General features: G+C 40.2%; 2 protein-coding genes and 1 long non-coding RNA gene across 4 annotated transcripts in view; 1 reads left to right on the forward strand and 2 right to left on the reverse strand.

Moving 5' to 3' along the window:
• Positions 1–4,008, forward strand: part of LOC113019603 (uncharacterized) — a 57,433-nt gene extending 53,425 nt beyond the window's left edge. For both annotated transcript variants that reach the window (XM_080298989.1, XM_080298988.1), the window contains 2 exons: positions 1,993–2,352; positions 2,591–4,008. In XM_080298989.1, the coding sequence (XP_080155115.1) occupies positions 1,993–2,352; positions 2,591–2,865 (635 nt within the window). In that variant the 3' untranslated portion in view covers positions 2,866–4,008. The remainder of the gene's footprint in view (positions 1–1,992; positions 2,353–2,590) is intronic.
• Positions 4,009–6,406: 2,398 nt separating this feature from the next.
• On the reverse strand, positions 6,407–7,331 carry LOC113015169 (cell adhesion molecule CEACAM20-like). Its single transcript, XM_080296031.1, has 4 exons — positions 7,150–7,331; positions 6,825–7,070; positions 6,569–6,742; positions 6,407–6,450 (listed from the first exon to the last, which is right to left on the reverse strand). Exons 1-4 carry the CDS (start codon positions 7,289–7,291, stop codon positions 6,407–6,409), a joined length of 606 nt encoding a protein of 201 aa, XP_080152157.1. The 5' UTR covers positions 7,292–7,331.
• Positions 7,332–16,498: 9,167 nt separating this feature from the next.
• LOC113011345 (uncharacterized) lies at positions 16,499–20,102 on the reverse strand. Its single transcript, XR_003270523.2, has 4 exons — positions 19,561–20,102; positions 19,392–19,475; positions 17,474–17,836; positions 16,499–17,235 (listed from the first exon to the last, which is right to left on the reverse strand). It is a non-coding gene; the product is annotated as an uncharacterized LOC113011345 (long non-coding RNA).
• Positions 20,103–20,206: the final 104 nt, after the last annotated feature.

Here is a 20,206-nt window from a genome sequence, read left to right on the forward strand (position 1 = left end):
TGCTGCTTTATAAGAAAGCTCTCCGCAAAGCCAGAACATCTTACTATTCATCACTGATTGAAGAAAATAAGAACAACCCCAGGTTTCTCTTCAGCACTGTAGCCAGGCTGACAAAAAGTCAGAGCTCTTTTGAGCCAACAATCCCTTTAACGTTAACTAGTAATGACTTCATGAACTTCTTCACAAATAAAATTTTAATCATTAGAGAAAAAATTACCAGTAATCATCCCACAGATGTAATATTATCTACAGCTACTCTTAGTACCATTGATGTTAAGTTAGACTCTTTTTCTCCAATTGATCTTTCTGAGTTAACTTCTATAATTACTTCCTCCAAACCATCAACGTGTCTTTTAGACCCCATTCCTACAAAACTGCTCAAAGAAGTCCTGCCATTAATTAATTCTTCAATCTGAAATATGATCAACCTATCTCTAATGATCGGCTATGTACCACAGGCCTTCAAGCTGGCTGTAGCATGTCTTTATCCTGTCTTCCTTCTCTCACCCCAACCGGTCGCAGCAGATGGCCGCCCCTCCCCCCGCCTGGTTCTGCCGGAGGTTTCTTCCTGTTAAAAGGGAGTTTTTCCTTCCCACTGTTGCCAAAGTGCTTGCTCATAGGGGGTCATATGATTGTTGGATTTTTCTCTTTATCTATGAAGCACCTTGAGGCGACTTTTGTTGTGATTTGGCGCTATATAAATAAAATTGAATTGAATTGAATAATAACCTCTAATACTTAAAGTACACTGTAATAAATAACTGCTAAACGTTGAGGTGTTGCTTCTTCTGGTAGTGAGTTAGGTCCAGACTCGAGTCTGTTTTTGTAAAATTGATTTTGCAAAGTCCATCCGCCATCATGGAGTATCCGTAGCACAGATGCCAGGAAACACCAGCGGGATCGCACAACTTGAAGGCTATCAGCCAATTGAGGGAGACCATGGAATAAAAAAACGTTAAGATTATTTAAAATTTCCTATATTATATGGCTATTCTGCCCTCCCCGTACCTTGATGTAGATGCCTGGTTTAGTGGATAGGCAGTTCCTCAAATGGAGAGGCAAAAACTTTCAGTTGTCATTGCAGGGTTTATTTGTCTCCCTAATGAAGGCACTGTAAAACTACAAACATAATGTGGTGGCGTGAATGCGGGATAACCGATCCCAAGTGTTCCCTAGCTACCAAAGCCCACAGACTCGTTATTAACAGCAGACGTGAGACATGGATGTTACAAATCAAAATTTATTAGGAAGAACTACTAACTTTTTTTCCCTCTTCCTTTCTCCCTTTTCTTTTCCTCATTCAAGTCTGTCCCGTATCTAGCAAGTGAAAATAAAAAATAAAATAAACAATAAAAGGTGAATCAAATGGACCATTATGGCAAGGCTGGGATGGTCTATTTGGTAAAATAAATCCGTTGGGCATCTTTCTTTGCCTTTAGACAATAATTCTGATGGCAAAAGAGCCAAACGGGACAGGCAAAAAAAAAAAAGAAGGAAGAACTAAAAGCAGGGTTGAGACGGCAAGACCGTTAATTAAAACACTTTATGAACAACAGTTGATTAAAATGACCTGACTCACTACCACAGTGCTACCCTAGAACAATCACAGCTTGGTAAAAATAACTAAACAAAATAGTAGAGACTGGCCACTTGAGGAGGCAACCTACAGAGAAGAGTGCCACCAATTACTCACCCGTGTAGTTCCACTGCATGAACGTCATGCTTTGCTTCTTCTAGGCATTAAATGGATAAGCATGTGTAAGTTTAACTGCCAGCAGGTGGTGCTAATCTATTCAAATCCAACAAATCACTATGAAGTACAATCCAGACTCCTGCTATACCGGGTTGGAAATTTCAGCACTGAGTGCCTAGTGTACCGTGTCTGCTTTTTCACAGTCTCTTTTTGTAGCTCATCATGACGGTTCTGTGCAAATGAGACATTTAATGTTGACCTTTTTAACTCTCTGCTGCATATCGGCTCTTCTCTTTCAGTCAAAATAACCATCACAGTGGGACAGACTGTCATTCTGCCGTGTCAAACTCCTATCAACAAAAGTGATCCCATGATAGTTTTAGAGTGGAGCAGACCTGAGCTTGGGACAGAATATGTCCTCTTTTACCGAGACAAGAACTTTGATTTGGACAACCAACATCCATCTTTTAAGAATCGAGTGGATCTACAAGACAGACAGATGAAGGACGGAGATGTCTCTCTGATCCTGAAGGATGTGATGATTAACGACACTGGAACATACGAGTGTCGTGTCGTCCAGGGAAGAACAAATCGCAGGAAGAGATCTAATCTGGATGGTGACCCCATCAGCGTCATCTACCTTCATGTTGATCCTCCAGGTGAGTGAGTAGAGTTGAGTGTGTGTGTGATCAGAGGTGAAGCTGATTCCTGCTTGTTGATGTTTGTTTCTAAAGATGTCGTTGATGAGACTTTGTAGAAAGCAGCTGGTCTGAGTGATGTGATCAGAGTGCAGTAGATAATGTCTGACAGCAGTTTGAAGAGCAAATGGATTCTGTTCTGTTCTTCACTCATCACCTACCTGACAGCTGACACCTCACACCTGTTTCTCACCTGCAGGTCAGACAGGAGGACACACAGAGGATGGAGGGAAGGAGGATGGATCTGTTGGACTGATAGTTAGTCTGAGTGTTTTTATTGTGCTTGTTGCTGCTGTTGTTGGTTTTGTGATCTACAAAAAACACAAACAGAGTCAGGATTCAGAGCATCCAGAGCTTTCTCAAATTTCTAAGAGCTTTTTCCAGATGAAGTCTCCTCCTGCTGAGCAGAGAAGGATGACCTGCGGACAGATAGATAACCTGACTACAAGTGGCATTCAGCAACACTCACTTTGACACTTGAGGAATGACTTCATCAGCCTCAGGAAACAACTGGACTCCATTCAGTGAGGAACCAGAAATCCACCTTAATTGTGTTGTTGTTGTTTTTTGTTTGTTTGTTTGTTTGTTTGGGGGGGGGGGGTATATTTTTTATTTTCTGAGGGCGATGGTACATATTTGGGATGAAATTCAACCATTTGTGAAACAGAAAATAATGAGAACATCAGTTGAATAATCAGAACATGGAACAGTTGTCCAACAATCAAGTTTTTTGTCTGCACTAGTGTACACATGACGCACAGAGAGTGTGTGAGAGCGTGAGGGTCAGCACTCTCATTCTCGTCAGATGAGAATTCCTTAAAATCAGGGTCCTCCTCAACACAATCCTCTCTCTCTGACACTTTCTCCTCTATGTTACTTTCACTATCAAAGAGTTGTGCCAAAACCTCAGTGACAGTGAAGCATTTCCCATTCATTAGAGTTAGAATTTAAATTTGAATAATTTTTGTATTTTTTTTTTAAATTTTTTCCTTATGTACTAATCTTATAATATAATAATATAGCACAACGCATAGTTGCTATTCAAATGCTTAGAATTTTTCTTCAAGGAGCGACTTTTTACTTTGAGTACGTTTCAGAGCCTTCACTTTTTCTTGAGTAAAAGAAGTTGCTTCACTTCTTCAACCTTTACTAGAGTGGGGTTGTTTCTCTTCATCAAACCCAGGTGTAGGCACCATATGAGTTGTTCCTTTTTGACTAAGTGACTTGGTTTAAATGGACTCACTGTATTGGTGCACGGGTGTGGGGCGTGTCTCGTGGGTGTGGTAGATGATAAATGTGGTTGCACTCACCTGTTCACAGTACCTGATGTTGATGAGCAGAAAGGTAGGGTGAGCATGAGGCAAAACTTTCTGTTGACCGCAGCTTGAGCGCAGCTTGAATGATTTTGATGTATTTTGACTGTAACTTGATGGTTTTTGTATATTTATGCACTAACTGATACCATAGGCCAAATTGTAAGTTGGCATAGTAGTTAGTGCAGTTATTGGTGAGTTGCAGTTATTTGTTTGTGCAGTCTGTGCATTTGTTTAATAGTTAATCCCATGTGCTGATTTATATATTGGACATTTGCATGTGGAAATAAAGAAGCAAATGGTACAGAAGTGTATTTTATACGTTTATTGTTGCGCGTCATCTGTGTCCTCATGTTTAGCCACGGCCATAGGTTGGAAGAGCCGCAACACCAGGTTTAATGAAAATGTTACTTACTTAAAGGTTACTTAAATACTTACACACCACATTCTGAAATCTACTGCACCAAATTCATATTTTCAAAATAGTCAAAATGTGTGTTTTACCCTTGATTAATCCTTTTTGTACTGACTAGAATTTCCAAGGTGGGTGTCCTCAGTCGCCTGTGTGGAAATGTTCTCAGCATTAATCTTATATATGAGGGACAGCCTGATTTTAAGAAAGGGAAAGTAAAAACCCAATTCTTATGTTTGTTTTCACTCCTTCAGGTAACAGAGTGCAATAAAGTTTAATTTTCAGTGTCACATGCAACTGCCTTCCACTAGCGCTTTAATGTAAACAGACGGGGCTCTGAGGCATTTCCTCTCAGGTTTTACTTTCTTGGGCTCATTCTATATCAATCCATGCTATACAGCATTCAAGGAACAGAACACAATATTTGTCTAAATATATCTAGGAGTTGTGCTCAATAGAAGCTTTTCATACAGTTACAGCTGGATATTACATGCTATACACATACAGCTACTGCAGACTGTTAAAACATCCTTTGTATAAAATGGATCAAATGCAGCAGCAAAATTAGTGCTGCAGATAAATGTTTCCGCAGCTACGGCATTTTTCTTCATTTTTCCGCGTTTTTATTTATTTTTTTGCTGTGAGAGAATCAAACAGTGATGCAGACATGATGATTACAGAGATTTTATCAGCTGGTTGATGTCAGAATCAGTGAAAAAACAAAAGAAACAAACAAAAAAAAAACCCAAATGTTGAGTTTATCAAAATAAAAGTACAGTTTTATTACAAATGTCAATACTGATGCTAAAGTTAAGACAGCAAAAAGTAAGTTGAGGAGAACTCTCATTAAAGGTGAAGGATGTTTTCTTGTTACGGAGTCAAACTTAAAAAAAAAAAAGTACCTGTTCATTTTAGATTTTATCATGTGTGAAACCCCCACAGCTTCACTTTCAGCTGACTCTTTTTCACCAGAAACAGGAAACTCAAGAACATGCGAGGTGTTTGCTTTTATTAACCACAGGCTAAAAAAAAGACTATCCTGCTCGCGAACAACAACACCCACCATTGCCTGTCATCCACAAACACAGTCCAGCTGTGGTGTTATCTTTTATTGCCTGAAATAATAAAAAATAACTGATCCATACGGGCGAGAGATGGTCTGTACTAAGGATCACAACTAGACTGTTTCTGTTTTTTAAAGAATTAATTCTTTAAAAGCTCACGGAGCTCGTCACTGCAACTCCCCCTGACTTCTGCTCCGCGGCTGCTGGGCGAGCCCTCATCTGGGACTCTCCTCAGCTCTTACTGGAACAGTGGCGCGGCTGTTGGTCTTCCATGGTCTCTTGTGTTCTGGGGGCCTCTGGATGTCTGGAGTTTTGATCTCCTCCATACCCGCTTCACACCCTGGAGGACGGGGCTGTGGCCCCCTCACACTCCCTAGCAGATCATTACATGGAGAAACCTTTGGAATGCAAGCATGCTGATCCACACAGGTATGCACACATGGGTATTCACAGACGCGGACTAAAGCTTTCTTGGCTGCTGCCTCAAAGCACACTGTGCGCTGTCTATCTTGCGTGCTGCACAATATCGTTTATTATTTAGTAAATATTGATATCTATGACTAGCTAGTTTATTGTGATGGTGCTTTGTTTTCTCTATTATTATGTTGCTCTTTGTTGTTTGCTGTCTCCTCTGTTTGTTTTTTTTGTTTGTTTTTGTTTTTTGTTTTTTTTCTCCATACAGGTGACCCAGGAGTTCTTTTTTTTTTCTCTCTCTTCCCCCCCCTTCTCACCGTCTCTTCTCCCCTTTGGTTTTCTTTCTCTCTCTCCCCCTCTTTCTCTCATTCATTCCCCCTGTCCTATTTATTAAAAAAAAAAAAAAAAAAAAAAAAAGATGAACTGAAGCTCTGCCATCACGTAATGTCACATACTGCTGTTTCTGATGTCATTTAGAAAAAAAAAAAAAAAAAAAAAGAATTAATTCTAAACTTTACTGTCTGTGATATGAAAAAAGAAGTGTTTATATGCTGTTCCAAACAAACCAAACATGATATTTAATTAGAGTCCCATTCTGCATTTACATTTTATTGAATAAGAAAAACCATGAATGTTAGCAGTACAAAAGTGCAGAGTAATGAAAAACACACACAGTTGGCAAATGTAAAATAGAAAGCATTTTTTGGATTACTTCAGCTTTATATTAAAGCAGTGACTTCATGCATTGTTCAGTCACAGCGAACTAATAACAGCTGTCTGACTGATGGAACAGGAACTGTCTGTCATGGCTGTCAACCCTTAGCCAGTCTCTGCTCATCAAGGGTTTGTTGTGCTGCTGTCATGAAGATGAGATTATTTACTGTCAGATGAAGCAATCATAATTTTTTTTGTAATGGAGTCAAAAAGAAAGACGCTTGATAGGTAATTGGGGAGGGTTAGCATCAGAATGTTACCTGTGCCTCTGCTTCTGTATGAAGACACCATGAGGAGAGTGGAGATGAAGTACAGGCAGAACATCACCGGATAAAAGAGCTGCAGGAATGCAACCCGGAGAGAGGTGGAGATAAGGGGAGGAGCTGAGGAGGTGGGCAGGATTTGAGAGTTGGTGGGCGTGGCTGTAGCTTGACCTGCAGAGAGAATTCCAACTGCTCAGGTGAACATGTGGATGGAAATAAGAATATAAGGCGAAATCAGAGTGAAGCTCCTCACCTGTGACAGTGATCCAGCTGGATGGAGACTCTCCATGACCGCTGATGTCACACTTGTAGAGGCCTTCATCAGACCTGGAAACATGCTGGATGGTCATGTGACCTGTAGGCTGCTTCCTGATGAGGGAGCCATCTTTATAGAAAGCAGCTGGGAGGTTGGAGGGAGTGGTCTTTGTTTTACAGAGCAGAGTGACGTCATCTCCCTCCATCACAGGGAGGACAGGACTCTGCAGGATCACTGATCCACCTCAACACAGAGACAAACTACAGCATTTCATCCATTTACACACAGCTTCATCAACACTAACTCCACACACTCAGCTTACCAGTGACTGTCAGGTTAACCATGTTACTGATGGGACCCTCTCTGGACTCACACCAGTAAACTCCACTGTCCCACGTGGTGCTGTAGCTGATACTACAGGAAGAATTAGTCAATATTCCCCACCCAGAACCGCACTCTGTCATTTGTTTTCTGCTTGTGTTTCTCTTTACAGTCCATCCAGCAGAGCTGTCGTCCTCCTCACAGCTCAGCAACATAAAGTCTCCTTTAACCCTTTACAGCCGATCGGAGCGGGCACGCTCTGTTTTGCGTAACTATTTTTAAATCCCGGTAGCTCTGCAACCAAGTAAGCTAGCGCAATAATTTTTTTTTGCATATGAAACCGGAGGAGTTGTACTTACATCTTATGCCATCAGCTTGTCCTAGGTCACAGTTTCCTTCCACATATAGCTTTGCAAAAACTGCATAAAAATCACTTGCAGCAACAAAAACATGATATTCCAGAAACACGCTTCGCCGATCCATCAGCTGTTTGTAACACTTCCTACGTCCATCAGCGCGAACTATCACATGACCGCATGACCTGCCTGAAACCGGAAGTGACGTCATTTTGCGGAAATGTAGTTTTTTACGATCGGGGCCTTATGAGCTTGTGTTTTACTTGTTATGTGTTTTAAAAAGTTATGTTTGACTTTATGACTTTCTGTGTCGTTTCTGGGATGCTTAAGACTCATATTGCACTGCTGGAAATAGTTTATTTTGATGCATATGCTGTTATTTTGCAAATTTGCACTATAATATTTATTTTCGTTTTTCCTGCAGTATATAAAAATTGGTATATTTCAAAAATAAAACTATGAAGACACTCAAAATAAATTTTCTGTGGTGGGAAACTATTTTGTGCAACTTTTTTGTATTTACAGTTTTGAGGGATAAGCCTCTTAAATTTCTCTAACTAGAAATATATGTTAAAAAAGCAAAAACGATTTTCAATTTTTTTGTAGTTTATTGCACTTTTTTGCAATTTATGTAATTACTATGCACCTAATGCAGACATATTATTAAAGTTTGGGCTATAATGGTTGTATTGATGTATAGCAACTTGAAATGCTCCCAAAAATGGCTCCACAGCATGTAAAAATATAATATAAGCTCTGGCGAACTTGGTTCTATGGTAGGTCTTAAAGGGTTAAAGAACTGAGAGCTGCTGGGACTCACAGTCAGACCAGCTGTGAAGAGAATGTATTTTTATGATTTAGTCACTTTTAAGAGCTATGAGGAAAAACTGCCAGGGGAAGGTTTTGATTTTTGCCTAGGGCAGAAATGGTGATCCTGACTACAAGCCCATCGAGTTCAGCCAGCGATTGGAAAAATGGTGGTAAACTGGTTGGTGTAAACTACAGACTCCTATTTCCACCCTAATAACCGTAATAACTAGCCAAAACCCTGATCTGGTCTTCTGGTCTAAGTCCTGTCAGTTTGTCATCATCACTAAGCTGATAGTCCTGTGGGAGAAATGGTAAATGGCCTGTATTTGTATAGCGCTTTTACTAGTCCCACCTAGGGACCCCAAAGAGCTTTACACACCCAGTCATCCAGCCATTCACACACTGGTGGAGGCAGCTACAGTTGTAGACGCAGCTGCCCTGGGGCAGACTGACAGAAGCGAGGCTGCCATATCGCGCCATCGGCCCTTCTGGCCAACACCAGTAGGCGGTAGGTGAAATGTCTTGCCCAAGGACAGAGACTGTCCGAGCCGGGGCTCGAACCGGCAACCTTCCAGTTACAAGGTGAACTCCCAACTCTTGAGCCACGATCGCCCCACATAAGGATATCGATGAGCCATATGAAAGAAATTTAAAAAAACCTAATGATGCACAACTATTTATAAAAATGGCTTTAAGTTTATTAAAAGTTATTGCATTTTTTAATAAAGCTGGACCTCTGCACTTTATATTTTTTGATTAAACCTTCAGCAGCTCCAGGGTTAAATTGATGTAATAATTATATAATTTTACATGAAGGCATGGATCCAGAACCAGAGGACTTACAGTTCATTTCAGGTTTAAACTGTGACAGAAGAAGGTTACTGACCTTGGTTTGTTGTGCAGCTCAGCAGTGAGATCAGAACTAAAGAGAAATGACACTCAGATCAGTACAAAGTTTAAGATTTAACAAAACAGCAGAGAAAATGCTAAACAATGAATTTGGGAAATGCATGCATGATTGGTTTGGTTGAATTATGCACTGATAAGACAGACAAAGATTGGAAGCAGTTTTCTCTTTTATCGCTTACACTGGAGCATGTCTACTGGACATTAGGGCCTGAAACATGATTGCACCCATGCTAGTCTAAGTATTTCTATTTTTTTGCACTTTTCTGTTTCGGCTCCACCACAATCTGTATTAAAATATGGTACTGTTACTATTGTAATCTCCATCTATAACACCAAATTGATACACAAATGAATGAATGAACTATTCGCAGGATACTGAGTCCAAAGTTTTTATTCACCAGTTTCTTTTAAAAAAAAGTCCTTAAAGATCTTGTGCATCCTCATTTCATGTCACATATCTGTGTGAGAGTTACAAGTGAATCTAGAAATAATTTTTTCTGCCCTGCATGCATTTCTAATCAAATATTCAGATTTCTTGTCGACCGTCTTCCTTCTTCTTTAGGGTTAGAGTGTCTCCCCCTCTGAAAAACCCAGACTGGATGTTTGTGACATAGAAAGACCTAACAAGAAACTAGAAGAAATAGAGGGTCTCTAGTTTTTTCAGATATGTAATCATTGTACTTACAGAGCAGCCACAGCAGAGATGTTTGCTTCATCCTAACTCTCGGAGGATTTCAGATCAACACTTTGACCAGCTCACAGTTACATCAGTTCAAACCCTCCTCCTCTTTTTCCTCTGTGACAGGATGCCACTGTTGTGGTTATCATCAAAGGGAAACTTTTTTTTTCTCCTTTTTCACTTTGATTGCAACAAAGCACTGAAAATAATTTTTTAAAACAACTATAATCATGGAGGATCATCAGTACTTGTGTGATGCCTTCACTGGCAAAAACCTGTGACAATCTCAGAATTAAGGAATCAAAGAAACTTGTGGATATTTGAAACTTTGCTTGTGGTGATCATGCTTCAGGTCAATGGAAACGAGTTATTTTTTTTCCTGTACCTGACTGTGGTTTAGCTGAGGGGAAGTGAGCTGCAGGTAGTCTGCGTAAGTGAAAGATTTTCAGTTTAACTGCTATTTTAAGACTGTAGTTGTTATTTTTCTGCATGGAGAGGGGCTTTCTGTTACTGAAAGTCAACAACGTTTTTTTTTATTAAACAGACAACCACAAATAAAACAGAGTTAAACCTTTGGATAATATTGTCATGTGACTAGTTTTTTGTTTCTTTTTAAGTCCTTTGAGATCGGTTGGTATCCCGGGGGGTGAAATGTTTGCAGTTCAATGGCAGCATAAGTTTGAATGATCAGGCTCTATCATCGCACTATCATCATGTGAATGTGATCAGTTTTTGCTGCGGGTAATCATATAGGTTGTTACGAGTTCAAAATATTGGGGATGGAGACAAGAGAAAAACCACAATAACAACACTGGTCCGGTCGGGTTGAGTCAAACGATGATTTTTAATGATCACACACGTGGGAGATGGACACTGATGCAGACAGTCTCAGATCTCAAAATGGTGGAGCATTGCTCAAACTTTTATAGCCTCTGGTGCCTCCACCTTATCATAAAAAGCCTAAACATTCACATGCTCTCTCTCACACAGTGCCTAAGCTACGACCTTGGCTCCCTGTTTATCTGCTCCTGCTGAGATGGGGCAGAAAACTCCAGCATATTCTGTTCTCTTCTAATCAGACAAATAAGACAATAACCTTCTGCGAACAGTATTTCTTATAACTCAGCAGTATAATGCATCATAAAACAATATCATTCATTCACAACAAGTCAGCAGTTTAATGTAATGCAAATCAGTTTATCAGCTTCTTCTAACTCAGGAGAATAATGCAAACTAAAACTACATAATAATTCACAATCTTTAATTAGGGGTATAACATGGCATAAAATAATATTATAATCTAACAAGGTCTCACTGGAAACATGCTGATTCAGTTCTATAGAAACCAACAAAGCACCTGAATTCAGCTCCAGGCAAGAGCAGGTGAAAACTACACTGAGACAAACTTCAACACTAAAGGCTTAAAAGGAGCTGATCAGTTTTATCCTCAGGCTGATCTTTATGGAGTGGGTCAGATTTGGCAGATGTTTGGTTCATGCATGGTGTCTGTGAGCGCAACGTGAACATTTATCACCCCGTTAGTTGGTAATCCGAGGCTGGTTATAAGGAACAGCTGTGGCTTACTCCTGTCGTGGCAATTTGCACTCATTCCTGTTCAAGGTGGAGAATATTAGAGGGTTTTTTTAGTATTGCGGATCGGATTCGTGTAACTGTTAAAGGGTGGCCTACACGCTGCTGCTGTCTTGTTGCTTTGTGCATGTGGGATTGTTTCGAGTGTGTGTGTTTGTTCTTTTATTTGTCATTTACTCAGCAGTTTGGAGTATTTCATTTTGCTTTAGTGGAGGCACAGCAGCTTGTTGTGGAGTCTAGGTGGAATTCCCTCTGATGCATGTGAGTGTACACACTGGTAAATAGGTTTAATGCACCGTTTGAGTTGCAGAGAGGCTACACGGGTGAGTAACTGGTGGCCCCCTGGGCACTCCTTCCTGTAGTGGCCGATCTCCCCCATTTTTTAAAAATATTTTACTGAGCTGCTATTTCAACTAGGGCAGTATCATTGCAGCGAACCTTGTTCCTTTAATTGATGTTGGCTAACAAGGTGTCATGATTCACGTTTCTGTATTGCTGGCCCTGCTACCGAAGAAGTTTCTGTTCTGCACTCTACATTCAGTTATTTTGTCTAATAAAAGCTGTTTTAATTAAACTGACCTACCTCACCTCTGCTAACGAGCCTGTGTGCCTTTTTCTAACTGTTGCAACCTTTGCACTGGCTGTTGTAATCTCTCCTGGGGTGTAACTTCCTCCCCATGTTGCATTGTCAACATCAACTTCACCTGTTTTCTGCCCTCATGCTGCCACATTAAGATGTTGGCTTATTGACCCTGTGCACGAGAAAATGCTAACTTCCTGGTTTGAGACCGGATGTGGGGTTGTACATTTCCGGTAGCTTTACGTTGCGGTCAATCGCTACTGCAAAGATATCCTCCACAATCATGTCCAAAACTCAAAAACAGAAAGCTCGCGTTAAGTTACAAAGAGCAGAAGGTGGGAACACTCACCACTGTTGTGTCATAAAAAATCTAATGATCAGTTTTGACGTTTAAAGCGTTTAGAGCGATCAGTTGTTTACATCACTCAACACAAGCAGAACTGCATCATTACAGCAGACGACACATCGTCCACATTCAGAAGCACATCTCTGTATAGTGACAGTTATTATGATTTAAACAGGCAAATGTTCAGCATTCAAACTACAGGTGAAGAATAGTCAAACCAGATGTTTCCCCCGTTATGTCGAGATCAGCTATTCAAGTACACACCTACACAGCATGTTAACAAACCGTGAAAAAAGCCACACAAAAAAATGAATGATTGCTGGTAAATGTTTCTATACATTAGTATGTATGAAGGGTATGTTGTGACTTACCTTAAAAATTACAGCGGTCCCTCGCTATAACGCGGTTCACCTTTCACCTCGCTGTTTCGCAGATTTTTTAGTGCAAGTTTGCATGCTTTTTTTTATGTCACATTGTGTCCTGCATCCTGATCGCTGCAGACGATCTCTTCTGTGACGTCTCTCCTGTACAGAATCGCTGCATCGATCGCTAGCAGTGTGACTCTGAAGTGCAGTACTGTATGTCCACGATGTCAACGTAACGTTTTGCACCGTCAAAAAATAAAATTGGCTACTTGATTTCACCTATCGCCGGTTATTTTTAGAACATAACACCCGCGATAAACGAGGGACAGCTGAGAAATATAACATTTGAATCCCTTTTCTCTTTTGCCCTAAGGCGCGGGGAAATTTATCACAAGTCGATGAACATCATTTACAGATATATTGGGTAAATGCCCAAAACATCTATAGAAATGTAAATCGCCGCTTGATTCATTCACTTGCTTAACTTGTTTTGGACCGTAAACCAGCCGCGAATAGGACACCGGAAACAAAGCTCCCCACAGGAGTTTCCGCACCGGAAGTAGCATATGCTAACGTGCACATAGTCTATTCCAACATTTCTGACATGGTTCTCATCCATCTGATGCAAAAAAAAATTCATAAAACAGACTTCACGTCCAGTGAAAGCTGATAAATATTTCCACCTCATTTAACAACAAATGGAAACATGTATTTTGAGTTTCAGTTCCACCTTCTCGAAAGTTTTAAGAGGAATTCTTTTTCCTCGGAGAAAAGACAAACTATCCACCAGGTCTTCTTCTAAAAGCAACAGTACTTTTAGGATTTTGGGAACATGTAATTTCCAAAGCGTCAGCTGAAAATGTTCAGATTTAAGTATCAGTTTGTATCTGCTCTATTCGTTTTCCGTAGTTTGGCTCTCTGAAGCAGATGGGAAATCTTTTTTGTGATCAAAATAAAGCTGCTGATGTTACCTGCATGTGCTAAAAAGAAGAAAAGTCACAAAAAATAAAATAAAACTCTGGATTAAATGGAGTTGAACCTGGAAGTAACACAACATTGTTGCCTCTAACTTTAAAAGACTGTTTCAGACTCCAAATGTGGAGGGGGGTCAGAGTCAGCCACATTCAAATATCCACATTTTAGTGGTTAAAAGCCTTAAGTGAGCTATTTAAAAAGCCTGAGTGTGTGTGTGTGTGTGTCAGAGCAACATGAGGAAATGTATCTTCCTTCTTTTTTCCAGCTTTTTCCCTTTGTCAACAATAACTCATGTGAGCCGTCTGATGTGATGAACGTAACATTTAAATGGTAAATGGCCTGCATTTGTATAGCGCTTTTCTAGTCCCTAAGGACCCCAAAGCGCTTCACACTACATTCAGTCATTCACCCATTCACACACACATTCACACACTGGCGATGGCAAGCTACATTGTAGCCACAGTTGCCCTGGGGCGCACTGACAGAGGCGAGGCTGCTGGACACTGGCGCCACCGGGCCCTCTGACCACCACATTTGAGTCACATCTGGTCCTGACAGCAGCTGTAAGTCACGTTAGACCTGGCTGATGACTTGCTGAGATGAAGATGAGACAAAATACTTTAAGATCTGATCATGAGCTCAGTCATAGCTGACTGCAGGAACCTCCCAGTTAGTATTTCCCAGTTACAACTCAGCTGCACCCTGTAACCATAATTATTGTATTCCAGTCACACTTGGTAGATAAACACTACATCCCATAGCAAAACAACTTTTATGCTTCAGCATTAAGTCAACACTGGAGGCACATAGTAACTGCAAACATAGTGTATTTCCACAGTATCATGAAGCTTAAACTTCAAACTGTTACAGTGATGCAGGATAACTCCAAGCACATGTGAGTCTGTTCATATTCTTTTCTCTGTTTCAGTTCACAGCTAAAAATCAAACTTCTCACAGGAAAACATTTCATTGGAAAAAAATGACATGATGAGTCAGTTTCTAAAGATGGCCAAAAAGGTCACAGCACACTAATAATTGTTGAAATGTTATCAGTAATGAACACAAACAAGTACAAAGTCTCACAGAGAACAAATAAAGCTCACACTGAAACCGTGCACAATGAAAGACATGATTTAACTCACTCAAGATTATTAGCTAATTTTGATCGTCAGATCCCCAGATCAGCCAACGATCTGATGTGCGTTATTATTTTATTTTATTCCCATTATTTTGGAACTGGATTTCATTTCTTTGTTTTTTTGTTTTTTTTTACAGTACAGATCCAAGTGACAAATGGAAATGATGTCACCCTTCTGTGTCCAGCAGCAGCCTGTATTCAGTCCGATTACCTTTAGTAATAAAGTGGCACATCCTAAGGAGTGGATATCAGATTAAACCTTTGACCAGCACACATATTTTAAGGACCCTTTGAAGGTTGCAGTTGTTACATTTTTTCAGTATAGAGAGTAACTGTTTTTTTTTAACTGAAATCCATGAAGTCCATGATGAGGCAATAAAACAGCAGTTTTATATAATAGAGTTATACCTGTTTTATTTTGATATTCCCTCACTCCTCGTCTATTCCCAGGTGTCTCCTCGTGTCTATCTTTGTCGTGTTTCCTTCATGCTGTCTGACTTGTGCGTTTAAGGGGTTCCTCCTTAGCCAACACGTTCTCACTGTTAGTGAGTTTGTAGTTTCTGCATAGCCTGTGTCCTTTTGTCTTATGTTTGTTTTATGTTCAAAATAAAGCTGCTGACTTTAACTGACGACAACAACAACAAAAAAAGTCATCAGAACCCAGAGCAAAGATCGTTCTCCATAACCCAAAAGGACTATTTAAAACTTCAAAAGTTCAACTTCAAAAGTAAGGTGATTGGTCAGAGTCAGTCACATTTATATATCCATATTTCAGTGGTTCACAGTCTTTGTAAGTGGGCTTCAGGAGGCTGACTATGTGCATCAAAGCAACAATAGAAAGGTTTTCATCCTTTTCTTTTCCCACCTTTGGCTTTGACGGACAGCTTTAACTCAAAGCAAATCTGATTGCCTCAACTTCATGTGAACCCGGCATCTCATTGGTTTTAACAGTTGAGCTGCATCTGTTTCACTTGTACCAGTTGCTGTAAGTCTTCTGCGTTGCAGCAAGATTAGATGAAGATGTGGCTGACAGAGAGATTTAAAAACCACCTGCCACCATTATTGCTCTCCAGTAGCACATAAAGACTTCACCCCATAAAACTTGTGCTTCTGCATTAAATCAACACTGTAGGTACATAGTAACAGCAAGCACACCGCACTGCAATGATACCATGAAGCTTAAACTTCAAACTGGTACATGATAAAGCATAGGTGTCAAACTCTGGCCCGCGGGCCAAATTTGGCCCGCAGCCTAATTACATTTGGCCCGCAAAGCCATACCAAATTACTATCAGAGCTGGCCTACTGGTATTATGCAGCTAATATATATATTGTTTAGTATTAAGCTTTGCTTGTTCCATATTCAGTTTTTCAGCAAAACGTGTTTGAGTCCATAAGAAAAGATTCATTCTTATATCTGGAGGAATAAATATCTTTCAATAAATATTAACGTTAGCCCACGACTTTGTTCCAGTTTTGAATTTTGGCCCACTGTGTATTTGAGTTTGACACCCCTGTGATAAAGGATGACTCAAATTGCAAAGAACTCTGTGCTCGTTCTCACCACTGTTTCACTTTGTTCACTGTCGAAAGTCAAACTTCTCACAGTAAAATATTTTATTGTATAAAACAATAAATAAAATACAAACAAAAACAAAAGTACATGACAAACACAGCAAATAAAAACCCACAAAAACACTAAGCTTTAAAACAATCACCAAACAGAGCAGAGGATTTAGCTCATCTTCATTAATTTAAATGACCTTGGTCTACATAACAACTTAACCCACATGGAAATAAAACAGGAATGTGGGCGAAAAATGTTAATAAAATTGTTGAGAAGAATAGGAAACAACTGTGACAGTAATTGTCACAGTTCCTGACTCTGTTTTTTGAGTTTGTACCTTTTTTCCATTATATTCTAAGTTCTGGTTCTGGAAGTTACGGGTTCAAGCCACAGTCGTAACTCTTTGGTTTCTGTATGATGTTTATGTTTCCACGTCCTCATTTAGTTTTACATGTGTCTGTCTTTGGCTTCAGTCCTTCCTTTTGCCTCTTGTTCCTATGCATTCTTCCAGTTGTGTTGATTATAATTCCTTGGCTCCCTCTAGTGGGGAATCTGTGTACATTTAAATATAAGATTCACATCCTTGGATTAGATGGTTTTAACATTACTGAATCTGCTGTTCAAAAACGACGTGGTCGCTTTTGGCGCTTTCGTCTTTTTTTGTATTCTAGTAAAATCACAAAGCTAACAACAACAAGAAGTACAACAAAAACTTGCAGAGCAACACCTCCAACCATCTTCCCTCTGTCCTTTGTGTGTCCTCCTGTCTGACCTGCAGGTGAGAAACAGGTGTGAGGTGTCAGCTGTCAGGTAGGTGATGAGTGAAGAACAGAACAGAATCCATTTCCTCTTCAAACTGCTGTCAGACATTATCTACTGCACTCTGATCACATCACTCAGACCAGCTGCTTTCTACAAAGTCTCATCAACAACATCTTTAGAAACAAACATCAACAACCAGGAATCAGCTTCACCTCTGATCACACACACACTCAACTCTACTCACTCACCTGGAGGATCAACAACATGAAGGTAGATGATGCTGATGGGTTCACCACCCAGATTAGCTCTCTTCCTGCGGTTCCCTCCCCTCACAAGGACACGACACTCGTATGTTCCAGTGTCATTAACCGTCACATCCTTCAGAATCAAAGACACGTCTCCATCCTTCATCTGTCTGTCCTGCAGATCCACCCGGTTCTTAAACGATGGATGCTGGTTGCTTGGAATAACTTTTTCATCCCAGTGAAAAAGGACACGTTCTTGCTCCAGTTCAGGTTGGATCCACTCAACGCCTTTGATGGTTTTGTTGTTTGGAGCTTGACATGGTAGAGTGATGTCCTGTCCAGACTCAGCTGTGATGTTTTTCTGGTCTGAAAAAGGAAACAACACATAGCCGAGATGTTAAAGTAACTAAAACAGCATCCAGTGAGACAGAGACCAGAGCAGAGAGCTCAGGGGGCTGTACAAGGAACTGAAATTCATGAGTTAATTCACTGTTTTGAACTTAAAGTTCCAGTTTTCATTGGCACAGAGGTGGCTGTATTTTAATCCAGTTCATTTCAATTTGATTTAATTTCATCTTTATAGCCAAAAATTCCAACAACAGTCACCTCATGGGACTTTATATTGTAAGTTAAAGATACTTTAATAATACAGAAACTCTAACAATCAGACGACCACCCTGTGAGCAAGCGCTTTGGCAACAGTGGGAAAGAAAAACTCCCTTTTAACTTGGGGAAACCTCTAGCAGAAGCAGGCTCAGGGAGGTGCGGCTAATTTGAGTTGAGGGGAGAAGGACAGGACAAAAGACATGCTACAGAAGAGAGCCAGAGATTAATAGTAACAAATGCTTAAATGCAGAGAGGTGTACAAACACATAGTAAATGAAGTAAGGAGATTGGAAAGAAAGTGAAAGGACTTCTTTGAGATTTTGAAGATGTTTGAGAAGAAGTTTCTCAGATGAGAGGGGAAACGTCTTCAAGAAACGCAAAGAGGTCCAGTCGCTTTTCTTTCTAAGCTCCTTAGATTACCATGACCTGGATGACTGAGATGCTTCACAGACATATTGAGTGAAGAAGAAACAATGAGTGATCCATAGGAAAGTTTTAAGCCTAATCTTAAAAGTAGAGATAGTGTCTGTCTCCTGAATCCAAACTGGAAGCTGGTTCCACAGAAGAGGGGCCTGAAAACTGAAGGCTCTGCCTCCCATTCTACTTTTAAATACTCTAGGAACAACAAGTAGGCCTGCAGAGCGAGAGCGAAGTGCTCTAATAGGGTGATATGGTACAATGAGGTCTATAAGATGTGACACGGCATACCTTCTGTGACTAGACGAGGTTGGTATGTATGCAGTGGTATGTCACGGTATGGAAAAACAATCTCAGGTATGAGGAAATGAAAAAAAGAGGCCGCGAGAGTCAGATAAAAACCGAGTGTAGCAGGTAGAGTTTTTATTATCTATGTTCCTGGATCCTCATCTGCTGGTTATCTGTTCTTGAAAAAAGACCTTAAATCATTTTTGATTTAGGTTTGATTCTATGTCCAGCTGAGATCTGACTGGTCCTTAACCTTAGCTAAATAGAATAAAATAGAGGAGCTACTTTACTCATGCAGTCAGAACATACACCAACTGATGTATTGTGATGACGCAGTACTAAAACAATATAATACATCTAAACAAGAAAAAAGAACCAAAGATATTTGCATTATAAAAATGCTGTCTTTTAACTGTGCACATAAACATAACAGTAAAACTGTACTGGATCTTAGAAACAAATATATTGAAAGCAATAGATACACAGCAACAAAACCCCATTCCAGATGTGTTTCACTGCCCTAATACAACATGATTTAGGAGAGTCCAGAAACAGAGGCTGTTTAAAACATGAGGGAATCCTGTTTGGTATAAAATGAGTTTAATCTCACCTGCAGAGACGAGTAGGAGGCAGACAGACAGTAAAGTCCAGCAGAGAGACACAGACGCTACAGCAGGCATTTCACACAGATGACCTAGAATGATGTGAATATTTCCAGAGATAAAAACCTCAGTAAACTACAACTTATCAAATAAAGTGAAAGGAACTGAGAGTTTTACCAGGTGTATGCGGGTGGGTGGATGCCTTCAGCTGCTCTCTATGAATGGATTCTGAGAAAGGTGGAGTCAGAGTGATGGAAGTGTTTCAGAGCTGAGCCCTGAGATCCTGTTTTTCAGCTTCTTCCTGGTATGCAGAGATTCCCCTGCATTCTTTGAATCTTTGAGTGACAGTTGAAGACAGAAGCATGACAGGCCATCAGTTTTTCATTGTAACCCTTACAGCTCACCTGGCTGTGACTCTCAGCACTTCTCAGTTTGTTATAATCTGTTTCGTGAAAGTTTGAACTGTTCCTTAAAATGATCAAGAAGTGTTTCAGCAACATGAGCAGGAGTCAGGGCCGGATCCAGTGTTGTGTTTGGGTGGGGAACTAGAAGTAAGAGCTGGGTGTGTTCCTTAATAAACAAAACCTGACCTAGAATAGAAGATTGGTGTGTCAAGATGTAGCAGCTGACTCATTACCTGCACATTTCTTGTTTACAACAGGAACACAGATACACACACAGGCTCATATTTACAACTCTGATTCATCAGAACAACGACAGAGTCACCACTGTACAGACATTTCTATTAAACATGCTGCTTTTTGCTGGGGTACTTTCACATTAAAAGCTCATTAATGAAGGAAGGTGTAAGATTTGTAATGTG

The sequence above is a fragment of the Astatotilapia calliptera genome, chromosome 3 (genome assembly GCF_964374335.1).
Source record: "Astatotilapia calliptera chromosome 3, fAstCal68.1, whole genome shotgun sequence".
In the NCBI taxonomy this organism is placed as follows: Eukaryota; Metazoa; Chordata; class Actinopteri; order Cichliformes; family Cichlidae; genus Astatotilapia; species Astatotilapia calliptera.